The sequence below is a fragment of the Phasianus colchicus genome, chromosome 27 (assembly GCF_987193195.1).
Source record: "Phasianus colchicus chromosome 27, bPhaCol1.hap1.1, whole genome shotgun sequence".
Taxonomy (NCBI): domain Eukaryota; kingdom Metazoa; phylum Chordata; class Aves; order Galliformes; family Phasianidae; genus Phasianus; species Phasianus colchicus.
Window position 1 is genome coordinate 919,905 of NC_143462.1, and position 17,832 is coordinate 937,736.

At 54.4% G+C, this 17,832-nt stretch overlaps 2 protein-coding genes across 4 annotated transcripts; one reads left to right on the top strand and one right to left on the bottom strand.

The window, feature by feature from the left end:
• Positions 1 to 839: 839 nt before the first annotated feature.
• ANXA4 (annexin A4) lies at positions 840 to 11,233 on the bottom strand. Of its 3 annotated transcripts, none has more exons than XM_031597005.2 (13): positions 10,641 to 11,233; positions 8,429 to 8,484; positions 6,918 to 6,993; positions 6,491 to 6,585; positions 6,131 to 6,244; positions 5,899 to 5,989; positions 5,394 to 5,473; positions 4,680 to 4,736; positions 4,271 to 4,364; positions 3,672 to 3,767; positions 3,064 to 3,122; positions 2,639 to 2,761; positions 840 to 1,982 (listed from the first exon to the last, which is right to left on the bottom strand). In XM_031597005.2, exons 2-13 carry the CDS (start codon positions 8,429 to 8,431, stop codon positions 1,923 to 1,925), a joined length of 948 nt encoding a protein of 315 aa, XP_031452865.1. In that variant the 5' UTR covers positions 8,432 to 8,484; positions 10,641 to 11,233; the 3' UTR covers positions 840 to 1,922. The 3 variants fall into 3 exon arrangements, with proteins under 3 accessions (XP_031452865.1, XP_031452864.1, XP_031452866.1); XM_031597004.2 differs by lacking the exon at positions 10,641 to 11,233 and adding an exon at positions 9,543 to 10,621; XM_031597006.2 differs by lacking the exon at positions 10,641 to 11,233 and adding an exon at positions 9,428 to 9,542.
• A 171-nt stretch (positions 11,234 to 11,404) lies between these two features.
• Positions 11,405 to 15,952, top strand: LOC116240076 (uncharacterized). The gene is made up of 6 exons (XM_090125665.1): positions 11,405 to 14,100; positions 14,199 to 14,567; positions 14,666 to 14,725; positions 14,824 to 14,895; positions 14,992 to 15,060; positions 15,158 to 15,952. The coding sequence occupies exons 2-6, from the start codon at positions 14,288 to 14,290 to the stop codon at positions 15,730 to 15,732; spliced, it is 1,056 nt and encodes a 351-aa protein (XP_089981791.1). The 5' UTR covers positions 11,405 to 14,100; positions 14,199 to 14,287; the 3' UTR covers positions 15,733 to 15,952.
• The last annotated feature ends 1,880 nt before the right edge of the window (positions 15,953 to 17,832 follow it).

Genomic DNA, 17,832 nt, shown 5'->3' on the forward strand with positions numbered 1-17,832 from the left:
GGGATGCTCAGAGTCCCTTCCCGTCCTCCCTCCATGCTCAAATCTCTTGCAGTAACTGCAATCCTGTCCTGCCCCTTTTCTGCCCGTCCTGCCCCTGCCGAGTCCTTGTCCTTATCCTGGCCCTGCTTCTTTGCCCCTAAACCTGCCCTACCCCTACCCCAACCCCAACCCCAATCCCTTCCTGCCCCCGCCTGTCCCTCTTATGCCTGTGCTGTCCCTGCTCCAGGCTGCAGACAGAACCCCTAGCCGACTTCCCCTCACCTGGCTGCACATCACCCCTCTCCTCAGCCCCGCCATGCTGGGAGCAGCCAGGTGACACATTGTGGTGCTGCAGCCCCCACCATGGAGCAGAAGGAAGGGACAGCCGGTCCCACAGCCACAGAACCCACGGCCCTGCCAGCAGCACCAGTCCTGCAGCCAAGAACTGGCACGCACCGCCAGTGCCCTCCTTTCACACCCATCCCACAGCATCACCTGGGCCCCCACACCTGGACTACCAGCCCAAGAGCTCTGCAGTCACTTTTTTGTGCCCACCTTTCTTCCTGGTGAACCACACGAGGTGTGAGGTTGGGTGGACTGCATCCACCGCTTGGAGGCACCTCTGCCTCCTCACCCTGCAATGAGGTCGGTGGAGCTGTGAGCCCTTCTGTGAGGCAGAAGCGTCCTCTGCTGCCAGGATTCTCCAGCTTCAGCCCGTCACCAATGTGAGGCTGTGCCGTGGGGCTGCAGTGCAGCTCAGAAAAGCCCCTGAGCACCGCAGGGACAAGCAGGTCGTCTGTGATGCCTTCACAGTGCTTTCCACCAACAGTTATGCTTTGCAAAAGCAAACAAGAGCCACGTTCTGTAGGTTCACAGCTTAGCAGATGGGAGCTAAGCCTAGGGGAAAGATTTATTTCAGAGGTTGGGAGGGAATTTCACATCACACAAAGGCACAAAAGCAGCGTTTCTAAGGGCAGTGCTATCCAGGAGTCCCAGCAGGAGGTGCTGGCACATTTGGTTTGTGACCCCAGAACAGCTCAGTACGAGGCATCAGGCAGTGCTAATGAGACATGCTTTATGGACAGGTCATTCCTTCATAGGTGGACAGCATTCCTTCCAATGACAGCAATTGATTGAGAGCAAAGGCTTGACACACAAACCTGATGGTTTACACTCCCACCAGACAAGGCAGACAGACCAAGATTCTGAGGCTGACCTGTAACCAGGCACAGTGCAGCTGAAGTTCCTTCTGCAGTCACCTGGGGCAGCTTCCCCACCTCCAGAGCCACAGGCAACATACACACGAAGTCCAGCACGGCTGGTCGTGCTCCACACTCAGAGAGCAAGCTGACAAGTTGGAGCTTTACACACCATGGAGGCGTGGCACTGATGGACGTGTTTAGTGGGCATGGTGGGAATGAGGTGCCATTGGATTTGGTGACCCTAGAATCATTTAGGTTGGAAAAGACCACTATGGCATCAAATTTGATTGTATTTTAGATTATTTCTTTTTTGGAGGGGGTTAATTATCTTCCAAAAGCTGAAGCCTGAAGGGCTGCATTCTCTCCATGTAATGACGAAGTTAATTCTTCCCTCTGCAAATTCCTACATTCTGCGTCCAAATTTGCTTCATTTGACAGGATTTACTGGTAAATGCAGAGGGACAGCTTGCAAAGAAATAACAAAGCTTGCATATTTGGTTAAGATTTGGTTAAAGCATTCTGTTTAAACAAGACTCTATAGCTCGATTAGATACAAAGGGGTGTTGTAAGCAAAAATGCAGAAGTTAAGGGTAAAATGGAACTTCCATTACCCAACTAGAGCATTAATTAATCAAAGTCACTACTCAGCAGTTAATGAGAGGAAAAAAAAAACAGAACAAATTGTAAGAAATCCTTATGATCCCCTCCTTCCCATAGCACAGGACATACACCAGGAATCCTTCAATCCTCGCCACCACAGAGCTTCAGCAGAACTTTCCTGTAGTCTCCTGAGCAGTCTCCCTGGGAACATAAAGGTGAACAAATGAGAAGAAAGAAGGGAAAAGAGGAGGAGAGAGAGAGAGGAGCAGGGAGAGCAAAGAGGAAGAGAGAGAAGGAGAGGAGAGACAGAGAAGAATAAAGAAAAGAGGGAAGAGAGGAGCTTGTAAGGGGGAAGAACACAAAAGTGATGAATGAGAGCAGAGCAGAAAGAGGGCAGAACAGAAGAGGTTACAGATAAGAACAGATCTAAAAAGGACAAGGGAAAAAAAAGAGAGGTTGGGGAAAACAGAGGGAACAGCAAAAGAGGAAGGGCAAATGGAAGAAGAAAGGAAGGAATGGGGCAGAAGAAAGAGGGAGAAGAGTGCAGAAAAAAAAGGAAGTAGAGGAGAGAAGCAGAGAAGGCCAGAGCAAACTGAGTTACTGAGAAAAGAAAAAAAAGGAATATGAATAATTTTTAAAGTTCTACCAAAGTCAAATTCTTAAGACAGATTTTTTTTGCAGCGTTTGTATTCTTCTAGACAATTTAAGAATATTCAGGAACATTTTCAGTATGTTTTTGTAATGTCTGTTTCATCTCAGCTGCTCTAAAATGCCCAACAGGTATCGGGGGGGGGGAATCATCTCCTTAAAGGCACTCAGAAAATCCCACTTTTTGTGTCTAACATCGACAAGTTTACCTTAATGAAGGAGTACAGAGACTTCCCATACATGGTCAGGAATTCTCTTCTGATATCCAGCATATCAATTTCGGAGCGGGACACCATCACTCTGATCAGAGTGCTGTCGTCTGTTCCCAGGCCCTGGAAAGCAAAGCAGCCACGTGCAGCTAACAGAGAACCTGCTGGAGAATCACCCACAGACACAAAGGTCTCAGTGCCCAGTCTTGTGCAGAAGCTGCTCTTAATTAGAGCATCTTTGTGATCCATTAGCAGCTTGCTCCCGAGTATGACTATTACCCTGATGTGTAGAAAAGCCTGAGCTTTCCTAGAAAAGCCAGTTTCCTGGCTGCCTGCACTTTCCATCTCATGATTGCCACGATGCTGTTACTGGAGCACGAAAATGCATGAAAGAAGCAAGCAATCTTACTCCACAATCTGTTTACCTTCATGGATTTATACAGTCTTTCAGCAAAGTACGCAGGCTTGTTCCGCATGCACTTTACTGGAAGGAGGGACAAGAACAAGAGAATTAAGGTCAGTAGAAGCAGGAGCTTTTCCACACTGCTGCAGCACTTTCTTGGTGCAGGTGTTTCTTCTGTCAAGATGCACCTCCAGGCCAACAAACAGCAGCTGCAGTGCAGGCATCCACAGTCAGTGATGTGCTGTGAGCTGATGTCTGTGCCTGTGCATAGCAGTATTTGCATGGAGGCTTTCATGCCTCCTGACAGCAAACGTCTGCTGCCAAAGCTCCCTCTGGCCAAGCACACCATACCATAAAGCACAATATAGATTTCTCATCTGACTGGGTCTGTAAAGCATACAATCATAGAATGGTTTGGGTTGGAGGGGACCCCTAAGATCATCTAGTTCCAAGCCCACTGCAATAAGCAGGGACACCTCCCTCTACACCAGTGGTGCTCCAAGCCCCATTCATCTGGCAAGACAAACCACGTCTGCCTCCTGAAACCATGTAGCAGCCACACAAGGGAACTCACAGCACCTCTAATCATTTCATTTCTTTGTAGACAACATTTAAAAGCAGAGCACTCACCCACAGCCAGCAAAGCATCTTCCAGGTCTCCTGACATCTCAGATTTAATGCTGTCTGTTATGTCCTTGTTAGCAATGCCTCTGTACAAATCAAAAACTAGGGAGAAGAGTCCATGGCAGAAAGTCAGAGATTCAAAGGACGACTTTGCAACAAGCTCCTCATATACTGCATGAACATTCTTTCATCCCTGCAGCACTCTCAGCTAAATCAGGATCGTCCCACAGAAATAATTCATTTTCATTGCTAACAGTCTTGCTAATTGGCCCACCACAGCTAGTACCATTTTCAAGACCTGCTGCTTTGTGCAGCCAATCAAGTTTCTTAGCTCCTCTCCCCCCTGCCCCAATGGCAGTCACACTTCATGATCTCTGCTTTCCATGCTGGAGCTGCAGACAGTTGGACTTAGGTTTCTCAAGTCCCTTTCAGTCTCAGGAGGGAATAAAACAGCCCGAATGGAATGGATGCAATGGGGCTCTCTCTAGGACACCTGCTGCCTCAGAAGAGTTCACATCTACTGAACAGCTACAGAGCTCCTACAAAAGCACCACACACAAACAAGAAAAGAAAGAAAAACCCAGGACACTGTGCAGGGGTCCTACCTCTCAGTAGGTGATACCTGTTCCTTGTACAGAGGATGGACATAAACTGCACCTCATCTGTTCCCCATTTCTTCTCCCCCGCTTCGTACAGGCACTTCAAGACATTAGGGGTGACAAAGTAAGGCTCATGGAGAAGACTGGGTGTACAGGAGATCTTAAATTCCTTGCAGCTAGAGCACTGCTGGCCTGTACTTGTCTAAATCACAGATATTTTCCAACAAGCACCAACCAGGCACGGCAACCCACAGCCAAAATCTCATTGCCCCTGCCAAGTAGCCAGCCTGGCTAGAGACCTCTCATTAGAGACTTGCAAACAAGGCTAGAACCATTATTTCCATTTCACAGGCTGGCTTCTCTTCACCACGCATCACATGCACAAGAATAGATTGGGAAGCACATTACTACACACCTGAGCATCTTGCTGAGCAAGGGCATCATCCACATACATTCCTTCATCCCTGTTTCCCTGCAAAGACACAAGGGTAGAAGACCCAGTTCACCAGAGCATCTACTGGAAGCAACTCCTGAGAATTCCCCATTCATGAAAAGCTGCTGGAGATGGATAATGGAGTCCTTCAAAGGGAACACTAGCTTACAAATGAAACGCAGCTCAGATGTACTTTGGGCTTCCTTCTGAAACGAGCAGCAACCCACTTTACTGGGACATTTAAAGAAGAGCCCACAGCACTCGTGCACACCCAGAGTCAGAGTTCCCTCCCTGGAGAGGCTGGATTTGAGGAGCAGCCCATGGGACACAAAGGGTGAGAAAAAGCCAGCCTGGAGCTCCTCACCACTGAGTGCAGAGCTGGGAAATGGTTTTAAGTTGAGGGAGGGGAGATTTAGGTTGGACGTCGGGAGGAAATTCTTTACAGAGAGAGTGGTGAGGTGCTGGAACAGCTGCCCAGGGAGGTTGTGGATGCCCCGTCCCTGGAAGTGTTCAAGGCCAGACTGGATGGGGCCCTGGGCAGCCTGGTCTAGCATTAAATGAAAAGGTTGGTGGCCCGGCATGTGGCAGGGGGTTGGAGATTCATGATCCTTGAGGTCCCTTCCAACCCTGGCGATTCTACGATTCTGTGCCCTCAGCTCTGAAGATTCACCCCCTTCTCCCCTCAGCGTGGCTCACCGTTGCGAGGGACACGAGGACCCTTCGAAACATCGAAGATGTGTCAGATACGATGTCATCCTCAAGGGAGCAGCCATATTCTAGAAAGAACACACACACAGCATCTGTTAGGAGCAGGGCCACCACCTGGGTGCTGCCCACAACATTTGCCAGCTGTAACCTAGCTAAGTACAGAACTGTGCCCAGGGCTCTCAGCATCACTGCAGCACTCCAGTCATCATCATCAGTGCTGCAGCCTCCAATTAAGAAGCGCAGACAGTAAGAAACTGGCAAGAGAGCCACACATCCTGCTGACAGACAGAATGCTCCTCCCCATTTTATTTACACCAGCTCAGTTGCTGGTGAAATTCTAGTCTAGCTTCTCTCTGGACAAACAGCAACACCCAGGTTGGCCAGTGTGTCACACCTAAAAGCTCCCCAGACTCCTTCCTCTTCACGTCTGCCTGCACACACACAGACTGACTGTCAGACAGCAGGACAAGGCCTGGCCTTTTGCTCTACTTACGAAGCTTGTAGTTCTCAGCAATGCGACGAATCTCTCCATTGGTGCGAGAAGCCAGAATTTCAATCAGGCAACCTTCATCTGTTCCTGCTCCCTAGGGAATCACCAAGGCAAGATTTAAGATACCAGCACCTGCTTGTGACATGCAACCAGGTTTCTTTGAGAGAAGACATACATAACAAAGCAGTAAGTCCTTGCCCAGAATTTAAGCAATATAAAAGGAAGATTTCCAAACCTTCATAGCCCTCCTCAGTTCGTGCACGTCATACATGGTGGTGGGAGTCATCATCCCAACGATCACCCTCTCAAAATTCCCACTCAGCTCCGACTTCAAGTCATCAATCAAATCCTAGAAGAGAGGAGAAAGGAGTTGGCAGAAGGTACGGCCTTTGAGGACAGAAGGAACTGAGCTGTTCATCACTTCCCTTCAGGCTCCAACCCTCCTTGCATCAACAACTGCTCTGAACTGAACAAGAACAAAACAACCTTGGTCAGGTAAAGTCTTGGCTGACCTTTCTCTTATAGAGATTGGGTCGTTTTTCACTTTTCACCCAAGTGACACAACCACATTCACACATCTCTGCAGACCACCTACCCTGCCAATAGTGCTCTTATAGGTGATCAGAACTTGCTGACGCTGGGAAACATTTAGTTTGGTCAAGACGTCAATGATGGCATCTTCATCCGTGCCTGCAAGAAACAAATGGAAGCAAGACAGGCTGCCTGCACAAGAATCAGAAGTGCCCTCTGCTCTTGTGCCACCTCCAGTCCCTCACACAGCTGGCTCTCAACAGCCCCAGGACTCCATCTACACACACAAAGCTGCCAGGACTCACACCACCAGAGCAGCTGCATTTCGGGACATGAAGGGCAGTTCTGTTTCCACTTTCCAACAATTTTTAGGGCAGTTGTGCAGTGGAGCAACGCAAGCAGCTATGCTTCCCTCTATCAAATCACCACAGCAGCCATTCCCAGTGCAGGGGAAAAAATAAAAGTCGACCCGTGGAGGGAGATCAACTTACCAAAGCCCTTCATAGCCTTCCTGAGAGCCTGCGCTTCTTGCTCAGGGCTGAAACTTGAGACCCCCTTGATTGTTGCCTAAGGCCACAAGAAAAAGGATTTAGCAAAGGCAGACTCGCACACATAGAGTTGAATCGAAAAAAACAAGCATCAGACATAAAGATGTGAACACAGAGATAGTAAAACTCCACCCACACAAGTGATGTTTCTCTCTCACTTCTGTCTCACATGGCAGCCTGTTCTAGTGGGACTTCCCAAGCACACCAGAATGAAACCACGGGGGCACAACTGCATGGAGAACATATCTCCATATTGCTGTCCATGGAGTATCTGGTTTCCAGTGAAATAAAAGCTGGACCACCTGGCATCTGTGTTCAGGCTCACCAGGCATCTGTGTTCAGGCCCACCAGGCCCTCTTCCTAGCAGTTCTCCACGTCAATCATAGAGCAATGTGCTCCCATCATAGCCCTAGTCCTGACTTCTCTTGTACCAGGTAAGCACCATTATTCTGCACCATTACTTTTGCTCTGCTCTGCACTGGTGAGGCTGCACTTGGAGAACAGCGTCCAGGTCTGGGCTCCCAGTACAAGAGACAGCTGGACGTACTGGAAAGAGTCCAATGGAGGGCTACCAAGATGGTGAAGGGACTGGAACACCTCTGCTATGACAAGAGGCTGAAAGAGAGGGGGCTGCCCAGCCTGGAGAAGGGCAGCTCAGGGGGATCCCACCCATGGCCATCAAGCCCTGCAGGGAGGGGCAGAGAGGACGGAGCCAGGCTGCATCCAGTGGAGCCCAGCGCCAGGACCAGAGGTTGCCACCAAACATCAGGAGCACTCCTGCACTGTAAGCGCTGCAGCACTGGCACAGGGACCCAGAGAGGCTGCAGTGTCTCTTCTTGGAGATCTCCTAACCCATCTGGATGTGGTCCTGCGCACCAGTTCTGGTGACCCTGTTGGAGCAAGGCTGGACCAGATGGACCCAGAGGTCCCTTCCAACATCAGCCATCCTGTGCTTTCACAGCGCACCGCGACGTGCTGTGTTTGGCTCAAAATAGCCATTCACAAACAGGTTTCTCCTGCCTCCTGCTCAGTGCGATCTCTGTGGGATCACACTGCCTCCTACGACCCATCTCTGTTCTAACAAAGATCAACAGCAAAACAGTGCTGACCTTCATGGAGCTTATGCTTTAGAAAACAGGCACAGGAATAACCACTGCATGGGTGGAACCTTGTGGGTTGAACCAAGAGGGAGCTTTATGCCCAGAGAGTTTATCTGGAAAAATACTTCCTCTATGAGCTAACATTCAGTTGGATTTTTTATTAACTCTCAAGCAGGAAGAGCATATATGTGTGGGGCATTGTCCTCTATAGGAGGAAACAGAAAAAAGTTACAAATTTACCACTCATAAAAAGACAGACAGCGAGTGCTCTTCCTGCTCTACTCACACTCCCTACATTTATCTGATCAGGGCAAATGCCTGGCACAGCATGGTACAGCAAACAGACACACTCACCATCGCTCGAGGTTTTGGTCAATCTCTTATTGTTCAGGTCCACCGGCAGCTGGCAACTGCAATAAAAACCAGAGAGAGCATTAGTTTTCTAGCAAACAGTTCTTAGCAGGTACCACCCCTGCCATTTCATGGTGCTGGTTCAGTGACCGTGCCTGTAAAGCATGACGATAAGCACATGATTTCCAAATCTGAAAGCAACGCCTGAACAGCACTACAGAATGCCCACAAACACACACTGCTTTGCACTGAACCAACAAGGGCTGCCTTGCAGCACGACAGCAGCTCTGCATGAGAGAGGGATGCAGTGCACAAGCAGGCAAAGGCACCAGTGGGTTAGCAATGCCTTTTCTATTCCTAGAGTGACAGCCTGGCTGAGGTTACAAGAAGCAGCGCCGCCCTCGTGCTGCTGTCATGAGCCCAGCCCTTGTGCAAGAGCAGCAGTGCCTGTGCTCGCCCTGCACGTGACTCTTACACATCTGGAACAGCATCACAGTGCACTGCCCAGGCAAGCAAGCTCAGCGTGGCACTGCCACACAGACACTCCTCAGCACTCAACTTCTTCTCTCCTTCATGGAATTGTGGATCTCTGGGCAATCCCAGGCATCAGAAAAATAAAGTTTCCGCCCTTCTCAAGTCCTTGGCAGAAATGCAAGGCCAACCACCTTGTCTTAATATTCATTTTGGGCACTAAGTAATGGCTTTGCATCCGACAGATGTTTTTCTGATGCAGTTTGATCATTCGGTCGCTCTGTACGCGGAAGCAGGGCTGTTAAACAAGCAGATCGCAGCACAAAAGGTCAGTATACAAAAGAGGGAGGGAGGCAGAAGCGTTCCGAGCGCAAAAGAGCCGGCAGAAAGAAAACCAAACACAGGGAAAGAAAGGACGAGCCGCATTCAGGACAAACGCCTCTGCAGCACGAAACCGCAGCAGCAGCGGCAGCGCAGCACGGAGGTGAGGCTGAAAACCGGCTGCGTTCAGCGGGGACGGCACGGCCGGACCGGGACACCGCAGCTCCGCGTTCCTCCCCCGCCCCGTCCCACGTCCTCCGGGCCGGGCGGTCCCACGCTCCCGTCCACGCGTCCCGACGCTGCCCTCCCCAGCCGGGTCACTCACCGACAGCGCAGGGAGCGCCTCTGCAGCGCAGAACGGAGCTCTGCCGGGAGCCAACGCCCCGCAGCGGGGAGGGACTCCGGGTCCAAAGTATTCCATGCCCGCCCATAAGGGGCAGATCCCGGGAGGGGCAGAACCCGGCAGGTTCGATGGGGCCCTGAGCAGCCCGGTCTGGTATTAAATGGGGAGGTTGGTGGCCCTGCCTGCGGCAGGGGGTTGGATACCCGTGATCCTTGAGGTTCCATCCAAGCCGGGCCATTCTGTGAGATGTTTCCTGGTACTACCTGAAGAGCCGACGGCCACACACTGCCCTCACCATCCCCATCTTCCCAGTCTCCCCTGTGCTGCTGCTCCGCAATAAACAGCAATCCAACACACAGCATCCCTACAGAATCACTCAGATTGGAAAAGACCTTAAAGACCATCGAGTCCAACCACAACCTAACCATTCTACCCTAACTCTAACAACCCTCCTCTAAATCACGTCCCTGAGCACCACATCCAAACGGTCTTTAAACACACCCAGGGATGGTGACTCAACCACCTCCCTGTGATAGATAAGGGTTAAGTTTGTTAGCCAAATCGAAACTCAATGGTGCTTTCTCAGGTGTCTGGGAATGTAAATAATGTTGTAAACGATGGAAACTAAGAAGTTGCAGGCCTGGGGCACATAAGCTGCTAGAAAATAACCAAAGAATAATGGAAAAGACTACTGACTTTCACCCCCACAACCATCAGGAGGCTGGAAAATGAATCCCCCAGCAAAACAGCTACGACCACACAACAACCTGTGCGGCTGCTGGAACGTATGCAGGAGATAAGAACTGTATCAATGCAAGAATCACTGGAACGTATGCAGGAGATGAGAACTGTATAAATACAGTCAATCCCTCGTTCAAATCACAACCCTGGTGGAGTGTACGCTCCCCTCGGCGCCCAGCGCTGTTCTGCTCACTTTACCGCCTTGCTTAATTAAATAAAGCTCTCCCTTTATCAAACTAGACGCTGTCTGGTTTTGTCACGGGAATCTATAACACTCCCTGAGGACCAAATTCCAGTGCTTCACAACCCTTTCCGTAAAGACACCCAACCTAAACTTACCCCATGTCTGTGCGTCCTGCAGAACCCCACAGACGTGACAGTGGAGTGCTTCTCAAAGGAAACCAGTGCCCGGTGTCGGGAGAGGAGGAGGAAGCAGCTGATCCTGCCGCTGATGCTGTCATTGCGCGTCCCTCCCCAGGACTCCCACACCTTCCTCTCCCCAGCGCCGCTCGGCTCCTCGCAGGCTGCAGACACTGCTGAGGCACTCGCGCTCCAGGCCGTCATCATCTTCCCGTGCTGCCGGACCGCTCTGTGCAGGGCTGCGCTGAGCTCCTGCCGCTGCAGCCAGAACCGCAGCTCCCGTGCTGACGGACGGCGGAGCTTCGTGCCGGCACCCACAGCACGCGGCCCCCGGGCTGCTGGCGGCACGGCAGGATGCTCCCGTCCCCGCCTCCCTCCCACCGCCCCTCAGCTACGGCATCCTCCTGTTATCCGCCTAAGGAAACGAGGCCCTGCACAGAGGTCTGGACAGCCCACCGCGTCCCCGCCCTCGTCCTCCTGCAGCCCCAGCCGGGGCCCGGCCGCCCCGTGGCGCTGGAAGCGGAGCAGGCGCATGACGCGGGGCAGCGCCGCGGGCAGCCGGGCCGGGGCCGTGCGGGACGCGCGCGGCGATGACGCAATGACGGCGCGACCGCGGACCGAAAGGACCCCGCGCGGAGCGCCGCCCTCCCGACCAATGGCAGCGCGGCGAAGGCGGGGCCGAGCGCGGGCTCTCCGCCAATGGCGGCCGCGGCCGCGGGGCTCCGTGCCGGGAAAGCGGCGCTCCGCCGCCCCGCGTCCCCGCCGCCGCCCGCCCCGTGCCGCGGGGCCGCCGGGCGCTGCTTATCGCTCTGCGTGTTAAATGATGAAATGTTTAGCGGTCGTTTTTCGGCACTTCTGCCTGCGGCCATTTCTGCGGCTCCAGTAACCCCAGAGCCCGGCTCTGGGGAAGGACGGGGCAGCACGGAGGGCAGAGTCGCAGGACCGCAACCGCCGGCCCCGTTCGTCCCCCGCATCCCCTCCCCTCCTCAGCACCGCGTGGGAAATGGCTGGGGTGGGATTCCGGGAGAGCCGGGGCGGCTCAGCCGGCAGAAGAGGAGGCTCGGGGGGATCCCGGGCACGGCCGTCGGTCCTGCAGGGAGGCGCGGAGAGGACGGAGCCGGGCTGCGCCCGGCGGTGCCCAGCAGCAGGACCGGAGGCTCACGCTGCAGCACAGCAGGTTTCCCCGCAGTGCTGCCGGCACCGCGCTCTTCCCCCTGCTTGCACTAGGCAGGCTGCAGAGCACGTGCACGCAGCGCACACCCAGAGGTGCCCGTCCCGTGGGGCGCGTCCAGCAGCTGGGGGATGTTGGGGTGGTTGCAGAGAGCCAAGAGCTGCAGCTCCTCCAGCTCCTCGCTGCTGCTGCCGATGCCCCCGTCGTCTCGTTTTGTGCCTGGGGAAGGAGATGCTCACGTACTGAGCATCGGGTGTGTTGGCGTGGGGGCACTGGACAGGACTGGTGGCCCTGAGAAGCTCTTGAGGGGCGCAGAAAGCACTGGGCTCGTGTGGAGCACTGGGTCAGTTCTGGGCTCCCCAGCTCAAGGCAGACTCTCCTGTGCAAGCGCTGCAGGGAAGCTGCTCTGGGGGAGGTTGTACTGCGCTCATCTCCAGAGGTGCCTTCCAGCCCCTGTGCTTTGTGACAGGCGGATGTGAACCTGATGAGGTTCAACACAACAAAGTGCAAAGCTCCTGCAGAAGCTGGCTGCCTGTGGCTTGGAGAGGTACCCTCTTGGCTGGTAAGGAACTGCTGGAGGGCTGGGCCCAGAGAGTGGTGGTGAATGGAGCTAAATCCAGCTGGCAACCAGTGGTGCTCCCAGGGCTCGGTGCTGGGGCCTGTCCTCTTCAAGATCTTCATCGATGACCTGGATGAGGGCACTGAGTTCACCCTCAGTAAGTTTGCAGATGGCACCAAGTTGTCTGGAAGTGTCAATCTGCCTGGGGGTAGCGAGGCCCTACAGAGGGATTTGGACAGGCTGGAGAGCTGGGCTGAAGCCAATGGGATGAGGTTCAACAAGGCCAGATGCCGGGTCCTGCACTTTGGCTGCAATAACCCCTGGCAACGCTACAGGCTTGGGGCAGAGAGGCTGGAAGACCGTGTAGAGGAAATGGACCTGGGGGTGTTGATTGGTGCTGGGCTGAACGTGAGCCAGCAGAGTGCCTAGGTGGCCAAGAAGGCCAGTGGCATCCTGGCATGCATCAGAAACAGCATGGCCCGCAGGAACAGGGAACTGATTGTCCCCCTGTGCTCTGCTCTGGTGATGCTGCACCTCGAGTGCTGTGTCCAGTTTTGGACACTGAGGCCCTGGAGCGGGTTCCAAGAAGGGCAAGAAAGCTGGTGAGGGGTCTGGAGCACAGGCCTTAGGAGGAGCAGCTGAAGGAGCTGGGATTTTTCAGCTTGGAGAAGAGGAGGCTCTGGGGAGACCTCACTGCAATCTACAACTTCCTGAAGGGAGGTTGTGATGAGAGGGATTTGGCCTCTTCTCCCAGGCAGCAAACAGGGGAAATGGCCATAAGTTGTACCAGAGGAGGTTTAGGTTAGACACAAGGAAGAGCTTTTTCTCTCAGTGGTCAGGCACTGGAATGGCTGCCCAGGGAGGTGGTGGAGTCGCCATCCCTGCAGTGTTCAAGAGGCGTCTGGATGAGCAGCCACGAGATGTGGTTTAGTGCTTGTGGTAGCAGTGGTGTTGGGAGGACGGTTGAACTGAATGATCTTGTAGGTCCTTTCCAACCTTGTGATTCTATGATTCTATGACGTGGGGGCACTGGGCAGGACTGGTGGCCCTGGGAGGCTCTTGAGGGCCGCAGAAAGCACTGGGCTCGTGTGGAGCACTGGGTCAGTTCTGGGCTCCCCAGCTCAAGGCAGACTCTCCTGTGCAAGCGCTGCAGGGAAGCTGCTCTGGGGGAGGTTGTACTGCGCTCATCTCCAGAGGTGCCTTCCAGCCCCTGTGCTTTGTGACAGGTGGATGTGTGAAGGGAGACAGCCAGCAGCTGGAAGTTTGGTGACTTCCCAGAGTCAAGGCACCGCAGCCCTGCGATGCCACCAGGAGTTTGATTGTCATCAGCCACGTCCCTCCCTTTGTCTCCATTCACTGCAATGGGACCTGGGCACCCACGGCCTCTCTGGGCAGCAGTGCCAGGCCTCAGCTCCCTCTGTGATGAACGTCCCTGACATCTACTCCAAACCTTCCCCCTTGATGTTAAAACCATTCCCCTTTGTCCCATCACCATCTCGACGCAAAAAAAGTTCATTTTCATCGTGTTTATTATCTCCGTTGAAACAATGGAAGGCCACAATGAGCGGCCACAGCAAGTGGTGGTGACGGGGCAGGCAGAGAGCAATGCCTGTGACAGTGTCACAGAGAGTCCTTGTGAGCGCAGGGGAGAGGGGCTGACCTCAGCGGTCACGGAACCCCCCGCTGCCACTCTCGAGCTCCCTTGGCAGGTAAGGCAGCAGGCTGCTCCGCTCCTGGCACTGCGGCCCTCCAGCTGATGCCAGTGCCCCAGATCTCACCCAGCGCCCATGTGGGCATTTCTCCACAGAGAGAATCCCTTCGCGGACGCTGACGGTGCTTCCGACACCCGACGCCGCTGTACTTGGATCCCTTGTGCCTCCACCGGCCACTGCTGCAATGCAGCCCAGCATCGGCGCAGCAGTGCCGGTGTCACTGCAACCCCTCCATGTCCCCACTGTCACCAACACGGCACCTCAGGCCTCTGTCTGGCCTGGGGTGCCAGGCGTCCGGGGACAGGGGGCGCAGCTCCCACCTGGGGGGCCGCCTCCATCAGTGGGTCAGCTCCCACCTTGGGGGCTGCACCCAGGTATGGCTCCCCCCACGGCCCCTGCCCACGGCTGCATCCATCCCACCATGGCTCCGCTCGGCTGCAGCAGCACAGCGCTGGAATCAGGCGGTGAGTTTGGGGGCTGCGGAGCGGGCGGCAGGCTGTCCGCACCGGGTGGCTGTGGGAAAGCTGGCATTGCCTCACTGGGGATGTTCTTGCTTTTCCAGCAGAGACGATGAGCGCAGACATGGCGGAGGACATTGATGTTCTGCTCACGTGGATCAGCGGTGAGTCTGTGGTCTGCAGAGGTGGCGGGTGGGTGTCCGCACCGAGTGGTGTGGGAAAGCTGGCATTGCCCCTGTGGGGATCGTCTTGCTTTTTCCAGAAGTGATGTCCAACGCAGACATCCCGGTCGACCCCACGGAGATCGATGACATCCTGACGTGGATCAGCAACGGTGAGTTCAGGGGCTGCAGAGCAGGCGGGGGTGTCTGCAGCGAGTGGGTGTGGGACAGCTGGCATTGCCCCTGTGGGATTTCCTTCCTTTTTCCAGAAGGGACGCCCAGCTCGGCCGTTCCAGATGACCTGATGGAGATCGACAGCTTGCTCACCTGGATTGCTGGTGAGTTCAGGGCCGCAGCGGTGGCGGTGGATGTCTGCACCGAGTGGCTGTGGGAAGCCTGCCTTCATCGTTCTGGGGGTTGTTCTTGCTTTTCCAGAAGCGTCGAGTTGTCCGCAGGTCCCCCAGCAGCCGCTGCCAGACGTCCCCAGCAGCCTCGGCACCTCTCCTTTCTCCAGAGGAGCCCCTGACTTTCCCACAGGCAGCAGGGAGCTCAGCAGAGAGGCGCAGGCTGACGCCGGGCCCCTCAGCGAGCCGTTCTCAGGGCAGCCAGCATCCTCTGGGCAGCTCTCTGAGCCGCTGCTGCGCAGGCATCTGATGGAAGAGGCGCGGCAGAGGCAGCCCCGGGTGGCTCTCACCCGCCTGGCGCTGCCGACCCCCCTGGATGCTCGCGTGCCTCCTTCAGCCCACAGCGCACGGCTGATAGAAGAGGCGAAGCGGAGGCAGCTCCGGGTGGTTCTCACCCGCCTGGCGCTGCCACCCGGCTGCACGTCCTGCCGCGTGCCAGGCAACCACCACGAGGATGGCACCGAGCCGGCCGAGTGCCCGGCGCCCGCCTGCACCACCGGGAAAGGCAGGAGCAGAGGGCACGAGCAGCGCGCTGGCAGCGTCCCGGCCAGGAAGAGGAGGCTGCCCCTGGGCCAGGACGCTGCAGGACACAAACGCCGGCGCTAGGCGAAGCTGGGTGGGCTCAGCCCGAGCGGGAGCGTCCCGTATTTGCACGGCCGTAGCCAACAAATGAGGCTCCCTGTAGCCCTGGGCTCCTCGCCGGCCCCTGCGGCACACAGAGCAGCGGCAGTGCTCCAGGGACACCAGCACCGGCCCCAGCCCTACCCCTCCAAACCTGGGCTGTCCACCGATGTCATCTTGGACTGTTAAATTATGTTACGTTATACTACATTATGTTAAGTTATGTTAAATTACATTAAATTATTAAATGTTTTACATTCACTTTCCTATGCCTCCACTTGCAGTCGTTCATGCAGCTCTAAACCCCCGCCAGACCCAGTGCCCACCTGCGGGGCAGGACGGGGCAGCACAAAGGGCCATGTCCCAGGGCTGCCCCCACCGGCCCCATCCCTCCCCTCCAAAGTCTCCTCTCCTCCTCAGTCAGCACTGGGTGGCAATGTAGGGATGGGGAATGGCTGGCCTCCAGTCACCGCCTGCTCAGTCAGTGCCATCCTCTCCGTCTCTGTTACAGCAGGAGACACGCACACCTCCGTACAGCTACACACACGTGGGGTGGGGCTGGAAATCACCCCCCACTGTTAGGGCACTGTCCTGTAATAACATACAGAGTGGGCCTTAAACGTTTTCATTCAGTTTAGTTACCTAAAGCAAAGCAAAATATAGAAAAACATCCGAACACAACAGCCCCTCTCCTCTCCTCTCCTCTCCTCTCCTCTCCTCTCCTCTCCTCTCCTCTCCTCTCCTCTCCTCTCCTCTCCTCTCCTCTCCTCTCCTCTCCTCTCCTCTCCTCTCCTCTCCTCTCCTCTCCTCTCCTCTCCTCTCCTCTCCTCTCCTCTCCTCTCCTCTCCTCCTTCACAAATTGCACGGTGGTTTTATGGAAAACAATTGGTTAAACTACTAACTAAAACAAACTCCTTTTTTGTATGAGACATACTGTAAGTCCAGAAAGAAAATCCTAACTCCAGAGACACAGAAAACCACAGAGCATTTCTGCTGCCCTTTTGAAGATGAGTGTTTCCAAAAGAGGGCAGCAGATACACGCTTTTAAACTGCATTCCTGCTGCTTTTTTGAGCCTCTCCTCTCCACACAATTTCCTCCATGACAGATACAGACTTCCCTCAATAGAAAGTACCCACATTTTGGCTATTGTATGTTGTGCTTTTCGACACCTAAACCTGCCTTATCTTTGTGCTGGAATAATCTCTTTGTTATTGAAGTTGGCTGTGTGGTGGGGAATCATTGATGTTTCACTGCGTTCACAGCCACAGCTGAGCAGCACAGAAATGGTTTTACTGCCGGGTTCTGAGCCAGGGAGGGGACGAGAAGCAGGGACTGGACTGGGACAAGGTGCCATCCCAGTGTCACAGCTCATCTGCACTCAGAGCGTTGGCTCTAGTTCCCAGGAATGCATTGCTCTGTGTGATGTTAGGAGCGGGGACATTGCGGGGTTAAATGTGGCCTTCCTCTCCGGGCCGTTTCCTATTACCTCTTGTCAAGGAGAAATGTGCAGTCCCAGAGGACTCAGTCTAGTTGAACACGACTGAGACCCAAATCGTCTGTGAACTGACCAGAGCTCTGCAGGAAACCCCGTGGTTTGCTCCCCTTTGCTCTCTCACCCTCCCTAAAGGAGGCTCTCTCTCATGTCTGGTGACAGCTGAGCTTTCCCAGGCTCTGGGCCAACTCTAGCAGACTCCCATCCCACATTTTTGCCTTAAGTCGGGTGTGTTTTGTCCTTTCCTCTACTCATCTTGCAGCAGCCGCTGCACTGAGTGCAGGAAAAGGTCCTCCAGGAGCAGATGGGGCTGCACTGTGAACCAGGGCTCAGCATCTGGATCAAAGCCTCCTGAGATCATAAACACAACAAAACAACCCTGCCCATCACAGGACAGGATGGGATGCAGGGAAACAAACCTCACTCCTCTGATTAGATCTACATCTTGTGCCCACATAGGCTCAGAGCTGGGAATGGAAGGCTGTTCTGCTGTTCTACCGCCTCAGCAATGGTGCAGAGGTTCGTGGGTACCACTGTGGCCCTGCTGCTCTAGCTGACATCCTCTATCCCTCTAAATAGGAGCAGTTTGTGT

Excerpts from the sequence above, each read along its gene's own strand:
- ANXA4 (XM_031597005.2), bottom strand. Across the intron at positions 4,737-5,393 it reads TCCTCGTGTCCCTCGCAACG|GGAAACAGGGATGAAGGAAT; the intron begins GTGAGCCACGCT and ends GTGTCTTTGCAG. Across the intron at positions 3,768-4,270 it reads CAGGTATCACCTACTGAGAG|TTTTTGATTTGTACAGAGGC; the intron begins GTAGGACCCCTG and ends TCTTCTCCCTAG.
- LOC116240076 (XM_090125665.1), top strand. The coding sequence starts at position 14,288 with ATGCAGCCCAGCATCGGCGCAGCAGTGCCGGTGTCACTGCAACCCCTC. Across the intron at positions 14,726-14,823 it reads TCTGCTCACGTGGATCAGCG|AAGTGATGTCCAACGCAGAC; the intron begins GTGAGTCTGTGG and ends TGCTTTTTCCAG. Across the intron at positions 15,061-15,157 it reads CTTGCTCACCTGGATTGCTG|AAGCGTCGAGTTGTCCGCAG; the intron begins GTGAGTTCAGGG and ends TTGCTTTTCCAG.